General features: G+C 39.2%; 1 protein-coding gene across 1 annotated transcript in view; it reads left to right on the top strand.

Annotated features, from left to right (window-relative positions):
- The window catches only part of LRRC49 (leucine rich repeat containing 49), a 202,688-nt gene that overhangs the window by 139,726 nt on the left and 50,726 nt on the right, over positions 1–12,236 (top strand). Inside the window, exon 12 of the mRNA XM_082256059.1 lies at positions 3,333–3,505. Coding sequence (XP_082112185.1) covers positions 3,333–3,505 — 173 coding nt within the window. The remainder of the gene's footprint in view (positions 1–3,332; positions 3,506–12,236) is intronic.

Below are 12,236 nucleotides of genomic sequence, written 5' to 3'. Positions count from 1 at the left end.
TATCCCCGAAATTCGGGGCTTTCCGATATATAAAATTAGGGACCTCCGGCAGAACAGGGCCCAATGTGGTGTCCATACGCAGAATGTGCCAATGTGATTTAAATATGGCCTCTACTTTTTTGTAATCCTCGGAGTAATCGGATAAGAAGCTCCATTGCCTGTCATCCGACTCACCCCGGGACCCTGTACTATTCTGCAGGCATGTGGACCTGGGGATCTCTAGAATATTCTTTATCTCCCTATCCAAAATCTCTTCTTTATAACCTTTTTGGACAAATCTATCCTTCAGTACACCTGCCTGAGATACAAAGTCCTCATCACGCGTGCAATTGCGTCTCACCCGCATGAATTGCCCGCGTGGGATGTTGCGTAGCCAGTTTGGGTGGTGGCCACTCTGAATTGATAGATAGCTATTTCTGTCAGTAGTTTTAAAAAAGACAGTTGTAGTTAGCTTCCCTAATACTTTTTTAATATTCACATCCAAGAAATGGATTTCAGATTGGCTCCAATGGAAATCCAATTGGATGTTATTGGGGTTGTTGTTCAGATGACTCATGAACTCGATCAAAGACTCCTCCGTATCGTTCCAGATAAATATAATATCATCAATAAATCTCCTATAGTAGAGGAGGGACGGCCTCTCTCTACTAAAGATGTACTTATCTTCCCATTCTGCCATAAAGAGGTTGGCGAGGCTGGGAGCGAACTTCGCTCCCATAGCCACGCCCCTCTTCTGGCTATAGAAATTTTGCTGATACCAAAAGTAGTTATGCCCTAGACAAAAGTCTAGGGCATTACGGATAAATACCTTTTGGTCAAATGGCAGGTCATCACGCTTGCTCAAAGCCCAGTTCAATGCTAATAGGGCATCATCATGTTGGATGATGGTATAGAGGGACGACACGTCCGCCGTCACTAGAAAGGCGGACGAGTCGTCCCCCAAGGCCACATCATCCAAAGACATGAGCAAGTCCTTGGTATCCTTCAAAAAAGCCTTAGTGCTCCTCACACTAGGCTGTTTGATGTTAAACATCTAATCACATGCGATACCACTCATGTGGTTTACGCATTAATGTGTCCTTGCAAACTAATATATATAGGCCGCACAAAACGCACCCTGAGTATAAGGGTTGGTGAGCATATTTCTAACATCATTAAAGGCAAAAAAGAACACAGTGTGCCGGCTCATTTTCGGTCACACCACCAACGTGACCCTAGTTGCCTACAGTTCTGGGGCATAGAACGTGTCACGCCATCCTGGAGGGGGGCCAATTGGGTGAGAGAGCTATCCAAGTGTGAAACTAAATGGATATATATGACTCAATCTCTCAGCCCGATTGGCCTAAACATCGAATTGGACTTAAATTGCTTTATTAGTGATTCTTAACTAATTTTATTAAGTAGTTATTTTTTGGTTTATATATATTTTAAAATTATTTTTAATAATATTTTTAATATTTTTAAATAATTTTGAAAGGTTATTAAGAGTTATTTCTGTACTGTTTTTGATGATCTCGGTTCTACTGTATTCACTGTAGTATATATTTTACACGTGATATATGATGTATTAGTATATATTATATTGATCACCTTTTGAGGTGTATTTTTATTCTACTTTGTTTTAATTTTATTAGTATTTCTTGTTGGATTGAGGCACAATGACAACAGTGGTGCTAATATTATTGCTTAATGATGTGTGCATTTATTATGATTCACTATATGGCACCATTAGGAATTATTGAATGCAGCACAATCTATGGCGGTATGCATTTCTCCTGTTCATAGTGAGACGCCTCATTACCCGTGGTACCATGATTTTTAGCTTGATAGCTTTACGAGGCACATTGTAGTCTCTTAATATGGTACTGGGAGCGGACATGAGAAAGATTTGACCAAGATTCACGGGAGCCGTGGTTGCTAGGCAACCGCGTCTATTGGTGTCCGTCCGGAACAGGAAGTGCTCAGCCATTGACAAATTGCGTACACCACGGCCCCGCCCGGATGGGCGGAGAGTCGTAGGTATTTAGTTTGCTGCCTTACCGCCGTGGCCACGCCCCCGTGAGGAAGTCGGAAGTACGAAACGCGTCGGGGCGTGGCCAGGCGGCGTAACCAAGTCAGAGTGTACGAGGAGAGTGAGCACCCGGAAGGCGCGATCCGCGGCGTGGAGTCAGGATACGGGTCCCGATGGGTATACACCTCCAGTCATGCGAATATTCAACTGATGTCATGTGAGTGTGATGTATTGTGTATTTTGGAATAAAGCCAGTATTATACGTTATCACACTAGTGGAGCTCTATTCCTTCCTTCCCTTGCATGTCCATTTACTTGATTGAGCCCATTACCGGCCCCATCCCGGAACCCCAAGTGGATGCAGCAGAGCCTGTCATTGGTCTGATTGGTCCCAATCCGGAAGCCCGAGTGGTAGTGGCTGTATTGTGGCTTGTTTGCTCAGTGGTGAGAATCACTGGGCCAGTGAAGTCGGTGAGTGTGCATTACCTTCCCCCCCTTCAGAGCACAGTGGTGGTGGTCAAGGTGATCCTTTATTTCTGCACCGATTAGGATCTTTCAAGGGATACATCAGTGTGAATATCGCTATTTGTCATATGTTTTTCAACGCTGCTTTGGTGGACTGATTCATGCTGGGACTATTTTTTATATATATATTTTTTATATTTATGTCTACAGTCTTTACAAGTTTTCAGTGAATGTGATTGGGGAGTGAGCTTATCATTCTTTTTTGCGCTACTAGAATTTTTTGTATCTACATATTGCTTGTATTTACATATATTCTCTTATTTCATATCTCTTGTTCATGTTAATGTGTGCTCCTAAAAACTCCAGTTTATTTGGATTCAACAGAGGGGTTACGGTCTGGGAAGTAGAGACATCTAATGTACTCTATTCTATAGTGCTTCATCTTTAGAGAATTTATCCACCTACTTTTTCTGGGAAAAGGGATAGAAAACCATAATGACTAGGTGACACTATTTCACAAAATAAAGCCAAGAAGGCTTTGTAATTGCTGTGGTGTAAACTAGAGACAGCATCTTAGTACAGTGTTTGATGCATCACAGATGTACACTCAGAATTGTTTATTTATTTTTTTAAATAAATGCTTAGTGGATTTATATGTGAATTGTTAATTTGTGTTAATTTGTGGCAATAATTCTATTCTGTTACAATTATTCTATTATTCCTCACTACTCCCATCTTTAATGCCTATCCTTCTTTTTTTTTTTTATCATCAAATGCTTCTTTTCTATGATTAGGCAGTTTATTGTAATGTTATAGCTTAGTAAAATAACTGGTTAACATCTATTTCTTGCTCTAGGAGAAAAAACGAATTGCAATTTGCAATGCTGCTCGGCAATGGGATATTCAGCAGAACAGAGTAGTAGTACCTGGGACAAACTCGGATCAAGAAAACAGCGCTTGTGTAAGCCCTTCACATAAGGCAAGCCCACTGAATGGGTCTACGGCATATGAGTTTAGTGAAGAAAAAAGGTATTTCTTACCATTGTACTTAACGTTTTTTTATATGTCAGCTTTTTTTTAATGCAGTGAAATGAAACAAAATTTCATAATTTTTTCTTTTTGGGTTTTAGTAGGAAATAGTTAAAGCCAAAGTCAGATATTTTGTGAATTTTGTGAAGAAAAAAATTTCCTTCACTTCTTGTTTCAGAAAGACCTTCAGGGAGTGAGAGGAAATCCCTCCTAAAGGAAGACTGTTATCTCCAAAACTTGTATCTTCTCTTCCTCCTATTCCTGTTGCAAAGACAACTATTTTAGATCTCTCATCACTTTTCATTTACCGTTTGGACCCTATCAAAATTAACTGTACATTAGTGTTGCCACTGCTTTTTACATCTCTGATCAACCAACACAATACTTATTGTAGGCTCATATGTGCCAAAAAGGCATGCATGACAAGCTACTGTGAAATATTCAACCAAAGCTGTTGAATGAAAATTGACTATTCATGACTAAAACCACATAATAGTTTGGTATATACAGTTCTGCATTTCATATTTATTGTAGTTAAGTTTAGCTAGTACATCCCTCCTTATCACAATGTACAGAGTAACACAGGCTTTTACATCAGTATTACAGCTGGCAAACTCAAACAGCTTTAGGATGGTGAAGTAAATCTAATAGAACAACAAGAACTATCCAAATAATGAAAACAAAAATATTCACAACAGTAAGATAAGGGAATTTGTTGAGGGGTGTTTCAATCAGATGTCTCAAACTGTTTGCAATGTTTGGGGCAACCCCAAATTAGCTAGACTGCATGGAAGATGAAAAAAGGTAGACTTTTCCTTTTTAAAATCTTCCATTGGAAAGATGGCCTTCCATGTAAGAATAGATTTTCTAGGGGAAACAGAATAGCCAAAGTTCTAGCATTAGAAGGAGAAAACTCTTCCTTAAAAAAAAGACCCAATTGGGAAGAACAGGTAATTGTGGGTCAATGTGCGTTTCTTTTTAGGATATCATTGTAGTCTGCAATTTGAGACAATTTAATATACCTATACGTGCAAAATGTAATGAGTCAATGTGCACTACCTATCTGCCCTCGATCACTATTTTAACTTTAGTAGATATCACTGGCAAGTCATGACCAGGAATTCATGAATATACTCCACTTTCCTCTCTCCTTATTGAGAGTTCTTAGCATTCATATAACACTTCTTCCAACACTCTCCCCCAAAATGTTTCTGGAAAAATAGTGATATCTGTTCTACGGGATCAAACAACATGATCCATATAGTCTCCGCCACTAATGGCTAACATTTGAGTGGGCATTTTGTCTCACAAGCCTGTACCATACATAAATGCTAATCTAGCAGTGAGATCACCATAGCACCTCCCTGTCACATGCTGGTATTGTTTCAAAAACTGAGATTGTCAAGACAGTGAATTCTAGCAATGTGGATGCCCTAAAACCTTCCTTCAGCAATATTGGTAAATCCATTGCATATACATGCCAAGCATGCAGAGCACCAACTGCATCTTGTGTATATGTGACTCCTGTCCTGTCCTTTTCCTGTAGGGGACTAGTAGCTTGTCCTGTAGTCTGTGTAATGCGATCATTGAGATGAGCTTGGGTGCTTTCGGATCCCAGTCCTACCTCATCAGAGCGAGCCCGCCAGGAAGCTGTCACTGTACCAGGCCAATCGCAAGCGACTGAAGCATTCCCCACCCTTCAGCCACAACCATACACATGCCCCTTGTATATGTGTGTGGGGGAGGGGGATGCCCCGGCCTAGTACAGGTGACAGCTAGGTTCAGACTAGGCTCTGAATGCGCCAAGCCCATTCCCAGTGATCACCATGCAATTCATGGTGATCATTTGTAAAGAGCTTATCCACTTGTTGCATGAAATGAATATAAAATGTTACTACATAACATTTAATATCTACCTGATTAAAATAATCTAGCTCCAATCATAATGCCTAAAGAAATCTACGGTATAAAAACACCATACATTCCCTTTAAATTGTTCAGGAAGGGATGACCGCTGTAGCCGCAGATACTGTATCTTAATCATATAGGAAGCATATGGGCCTGAAAGGCTTTGAATTTTTCAGAAACTCAACAAGGCACATATATATATATATATATATATATATATATATATATATATATATATATATATATATATATATATATAAATATATATATACACCTCAGAACCTAATGTCTTTTACTGGTATTCATTAAGAACCCCATGGCAACCCCCATGACTAGAACATGCACATGCACTCATAGGTGAGCTAAATGGGTGTTATTCATCACTTGTATGTACATGGCCATGCAAAACCATTTAGCACTATGCTGCGCTACTGCTGCATCAGATCATGTCAATTTTCTGCCACCCATCAGTATTAGGAGCCTGGTACAGCCTATTACACACTATAATTTTAGGTACAAGTGACAGACTATTTAAGTATTTAGTTTATGTCAGTGTAATAGTTTTACAATTTCACTGGTTTATTCAGAAAACTTGCCTAGAAGGTGTAGGTTTCAGGGACAGGATACCATCATTTTGTCTTAGGTTTATTTAGACCCTAGAAGATAACCATTACATTCTGAAATCTTCTGGTGCTGGAGAAATGATTTAAAGGTTGAAGGGTCACAAAAATCAAAGATGTGGACACCCAGTATTTGTGTTGAATAGATGCATCAGTCCATTTACCATTATGACTCTGCCTTTTACAGGGATGTGTTATGTACGGGGTAATCTAAAACCGTTTAGCACAAATGACATCTGTGTTTCAATATGTGGATCGGTTTTGTCATTAGAGGCTGAATTATTGAGTACTAAAACTTTTGATTTTAGAGGCAAACATACTTTGTCCTTCTGGCTAGTCAAGGCAGTTAAATAGCCTTTTAGACCTGTACATCATAAATTATTAACACTGAAAGGCATGCAATAAAATGCTTTTATTTCTTGCCTTAAAGCACATTTGAAATTGTTGCTAGAACTTAGTAAATCACACAAATATCTTGAACTTTTTAATCAATACCTGACAAAGTGGTTGCTTCGCTTGGTAAGATGTGCAGGTGTGCCTGTTCTCAGTAAAGCAGTTTCATAATTTTTGAAATATAATCTTGGGATAGATTAGAATTTATACTAGATCAGAATACGCTTAAAAGACCTGGATCACTTAACATGTTTTAATACTTGATATTAACCTCTTTTGCAATAGTGATATACCATGAGATTGACAAGGACACATATGTATTACATTTTGCAATCATTTGTGTTTCTAGATCTACTTTTTATGTGGTTGCACTAGAAATAATATATATATATATATATATATATATATATATATATATATATATATATATATATAATGTGGATAGATAGATAGATAAGATGAGAATAGAAAGGGGTGGAAAAAAGAGTAAATACATGTAAGGCTAAGTGGTAAAGTGCAGAATACAGAAAATATTACTTTAGAAAATAGAAAAGGACTTAGATTTTCCACTTTATACACCTATTTTCCACCAAATAGGAGTTAGATTTTCCACTTTAATCCAAAAAAAACCCCCTAGTTCAAGCCCTTGAAATACAAAGGCACAATCTGAGCAGTGTTCTGCAGTATATTTTTACTGTTTATGTTTGCCATGAATATGGTGCTTTCCAAATTGGCTTTGTAAATTCCTCTCATATACAATGCCTATAAAAAGTATGGACTTCGTTGGAAGTTTTTATCAAGAGAGATGTGCTTTTTAACCACTTGTGGACGGTATGCCGTCATATGACGTTGATCGCACCAGACGTGAGGTATAGTCGCGAACGTCAGAGTGAGAGCAATAATTCTAGTACCAGATTGCCTCTGTAACTCTAAATTGGTAACCTGAAAATAGTTTGCAATTGGCTTATACCAAATCAAATTTGGATACTTTACACTGCTTGTAATAATAATTATTAAAAAATTGCAGAGCTGCATTTATTTATATCTTTTATAACTGCCTAGTTTAGGTAAAAGTATTTATACACTTTGAAGTGGGGTATACAGCTAAAACTTTTTTTACCTTAGTGCATTCCCCAAACAAAACACTTACCCAAGTCCTGTATCGATCTAACGCTATGCCTGGCTGCAGTCCCTCTCCTGTATTTCCTTTATTACAGGGTGTTTGTGCACCAATGGGAGCCATTGGCTCTGGTTGCTGTCAGTCAAATCCTGTGAGCAGAGAGCTGTTTGCTATGGGGGGGGGGGGGGCAGACACAGAAGAAGAGGAGCCAAGAATGCTGGCGGGGGACCCCAGAAGAGGAGGTTTAGGACCGCTCTGTGCAATACCATGGCACAAAGCAGGTGAGAATAACATGTCTTTACAAACGCTTTAATATATAGCACCAAAATCATTACTAAAGCAACGAATTCTTCCCCAAAGTAACATGATTACCCAAATGGAGATCACCTCTGTAATCTCCAGTGTTTTCAGGGGGTTATAGTATTAATATCCATGTATATGGAAGGTCCAAAACATGGTTAGTCAGTGTAATGGCATAATCTAAACCAAAAAGACAAAACAACATTTTAAGCCACTCTGTAAAAAGGTAATTAAAAAAGCAAGTCAGGGGATTAATAAAAATAAAATATATATGTCTCAGAATATTTGTTGGAGTTAAATATGACATTAAAGTGATAATAAAGTCTTTTTTTTTTTTTTTTTTTAATAACAAACATGGTATACTTACAGTAGGGAACATAATTATTTGATCCCCTGCAGATTTTGTAAGTTTGCCCACTTACAAAGAAATGAAGGGTATATAATTGTTATCATAGGTGTATTTTAAATGATAGATACAGAATATCAACCATTAATCCAGAAAAAACACATGATACAAATGTTATTGAGTTGTAGTTCAGAATAAGTATGTGATCCCCTACCAGCCAACAATAACTCTGGCTCCCACAGACTGGCTACAGTATGTGATTAGTCCTGTCAGTTTAAGAAGGTACTCCTAATGACAACTTGGTATGTGTATAAAAGAAACTTGTCCACAGAATCTCTTTCTCCCATTCAAACCTCACCGTCAAGACCAAAGAGCTGTCAAAGGACATCAGGGACAAGATTGCAGACCTGCACAAGGCTGGAATGGGCTACAAGACCATCGGCAAGAAGCTTGGTGAAAAGGTGAGATCTGTTGGAGCATTTATTTGCAAACCGAAGAAATACAAAATAACCATCAATCACCCTCCCTCTGGAGCTCCTTGCAAGATTTCACCCCATAGGGTAAGGGTGATCATGGGAAAAGTGAGGGATCAGCCCAGAACTTCAGGGGAGGAGCTTGTGAATGATCTCAAGGCATTTGGGACCTCAGTCACCAAACAAACCATTGGTAACACAATACCCTGCAAGGGATTGAAATCCTGCAGCGCCCACAAGGTCCCCCTTCTCAAAGAAGGCACATGTACAGGCCCATCTGAAGTTTGCCAGTAAACATTTAAATTAATTCGAGAAATTGTGTTCAGATGATACCAAAATTGAGCTCTTTGGCATTAACTCGACTCGCTGTGTTTGGAGAAAAAAAAAAACTTCTGACTAGAACCCTAAGAACACCATCCCTACAGTCAAGCACGGAGGTGGAAAAAACATTATGCTTTGGGGCTGTTTTTCAGCTAAAGGTACAGGCGGACTTTGCCGCATTGATGGGGCCAATAGATGGTATTGTAAAATCGTGGATGAGAACCTTCTTCCCTCAGCCAGAACACTGAAGATGGGTCGTGGATGGGTCTTCCAGCATGACAATGACATACTACCAAGGCAACAAAGGAGTGGAAGAAGAAGCACATTAAGGTCATTGAGTGGCCTAGACAGTCTCAGGTCCTTAATCCTGTAGACAATTTTTGGAGGGAGCTGAAACTTTGAGTTGCTAAGTGGCAGTCAAGAAACCTTAAGGATTTAGAGAAGATCTGTAAAGAAGAGTGGACCAAAATCCCTCCTGAGATGTGTGCAAACCTGGTAACTAACTACAAGAATCATCTTACTTCTGTGCTTGCCAACAAGGGTTTCCCCACCAAGTACTAAGTCATGTTTTGCTTGGGGATCAAATACTTGTTTTACTCACTGAACTACTACTTAATTTATAACATTTGTATCATGTGTTTTTTGATTGATATTCTGCCTCCATCTTTTAAAATACACCTTGACATGATAAAAATTATAGACCCTTCATTACTTTGTAGGTGGGCAAATTTAATAAATCTTGTGGACATCACTGGTTCGAGAGGGGTCACCGGTAAGCATTAGGGGGGCTGCTCCACACAGAAGGGTTTTTACCTTTATGCATAGAATACATGAAGGTAAAAAACCTTGTGCCTTTAAAACCACTTTAAGCTATGGAAAGAATCTGCAAAGAAAAGAGTGTCTATCAAAAGTAAAATCAGGTACATGTAGTACTGCCCCCCCGCAAGTACTGCTAAATGTACACTTTTCGGGTCCCCCTAAATTACCAACAGCAACCATGACATGAACAGTGTCTTACTCTTTCTCCTTGGCTCGCCCCAATAACCAGTCCAGGGGTATTTGGTTGTTTTGTGTTTTATTATAAATTAGGGATAGTGGGATACTCCAAATTAACTATGCACAATGTTGGAGGACTTCTATCTTCATGTCCAGCCAGGCTGTTGATTCACCCTGCCACTAAAGGTGAATTTGGGTTAAGTCTCTTTCCTAAGAGGACTTGGTGAACTATAGGTTATCTTCAGGACACTCTCCTCAGCATCCTCTCTCTCTCTCTTGACCACCGACACCCTTCCACTGACTACTCTACTCCTGGGGTGGCACCTTGCAAACACAGCAGTTCTCCTGGAAGAAACAGATCCCTGCACGCACTAATGGCAGGGACAGATCTCCAGAAGCTGAGAGAGAGAGAACGACTTCTTTGAAAGGCGAGGCAGAGCCGCCTACACAGGTAGGTACTAGAGCCAGGCCAGGTAGGAGAGAGAGAGAGATACAAGAAAGATTTAGAGGGGTTGGGTTGCACACTGTGCATAGTGCACCCCTAAACCCTACACTCTGTACCTAATGCACTCCTGAACTTTGCACTCTGTATGTAACGCACCCTAGATACAACTGGCCCTTTGAGGGCAATCATACTGCTTATGCGGCCCTTTGATGAAATGGAGTTTGAAACCCCTGCTTTAAGGCATGATACATTTTTGGGCTCAATTTAGGAGCTTTTAATATGCTTGAAAGGGATGGCATCAAGAATGAGGCACTGCTGCTGGAGAACATCACTATGCCACATCTTGCTTGGTGTACATTGACTTGAGGGATGACATCAGTAATGGGCCAATGCTGCTAAAGGACATCACTGTGCTAAATAATGCTTGGTGCATGCTGAATTGAGGATGCCATTAGGAATGGGGCAATGCTGCTAGAGGATGTCTCTGTGCTACATCTTGCTTGGTGTGCGTTGACTTAGAGATGGTAACAGGAATGGGTCAATGCTGCTGGAGGACATCGCTATGTTACACCTTGCTTGGTGTGCAATAACCTAGGAAAGGCATCAGGAATGGGGCAGTGCTGCTGGGCTGACTGAAGCACATCACTGTGTTAAATCATGGTTGGTGTATTATCTGTTGGTTTGAGGATGGAATAAGGAATTATTTTGTTGCAGATTCTGATGTTTTTTTTAAATATTATGCTTGTCACTAAAGTTTCAGACATTTTTCAGTCATGTGATCAAGCAACATTGCAAACGGCAGTTTATTTATTCACAGCCAGCAGGTGATCTATGCTCCTTGTCACATGCTTTACAGTCCCTTTGTGTCTGTAATTTGTATATTACATATTCAGCCAGCAGGTGGTGCACTTAGCTGATTTTCACAGGCTTTTCTAGAAAATGCAAGTGAATGAACCCCAAATTATTGATCCAATTATCGGATAGTCCAAAGAAATATATACATTTCTTCTCTGCAAATTAGTTAGATCAGGCATAGTTATTTATTTACTTCCCATAGAATATAAGCACTGCCAATGTCATGTGTCACTTCCTGTACACCTCAATACAGCTGTTCCCACAAATTCCCCTGCCAATAGTAAGCGACCCCAAATAATCCATATAATGTCTTACTCTGCAAAAGGCTATATTTATTAAAGTTGGTGATTGAGATTACTTTTGGCCTTTCTAGTTTATTCATTAAAGAGGATGGCTGCACAAATCCCAGCATTACCAGTCTAGATGTAAATGAGTGACCCAAATATATGATGCCATTCTTACTGTGCTTCGGGATATAGTTTGTAACTTTTCAGACAGTCTGTTATTGAGATTATATTAGGCTTTTCTGGCTCACTTGTACATTGTACAATATATATATATATATTGATTAGTTATACGCATGGCTAACCAAGTGTTGTTTATGCTGTAGATATATATGCATTCTATTTGTAAACTCTATGAAGATTGTATCTGTGGTAGTTATTGTGAGGTCATATATCTGAAATCCAGGCCATGTATTTTTGTTGGTACTGCATAGAAGTTATTCCAATTAATATAAACAGTAAAAAAAACAGAAACCTGAGTATTAGAGAGAAAATGTAGACAGCCCCCTCCTATAGCATTACTGCATAAAAATACTTTACTGGAAAATTTGTCATGTTAAATTTATGGTCAATTACAGCCAGACCACATTTTACTAATCTTCTAAACCACAACTTGCCACATCATTTGGAAAACACCCTTTTCTTTGAGAAAAACCAGTGACTACGCTTT

The sequence above is a fragment of the Pelophylax lessonae genome (genome assembly GCF_965119305.1).
Source record: "Pelophylax lessonae genome assembly, chromosome: 4".
Classification (NCBI taxonomy): Eukaryota; Metazoa; Chordata; class Amphibia; order Anura; family Ranidae; genus Pelophylax; species Pelophylax lessonae.
Note: the sequence above shows the minus strand (reverse complement) of the source record. Positions and strands in the feature narration are given on the sequence as shown.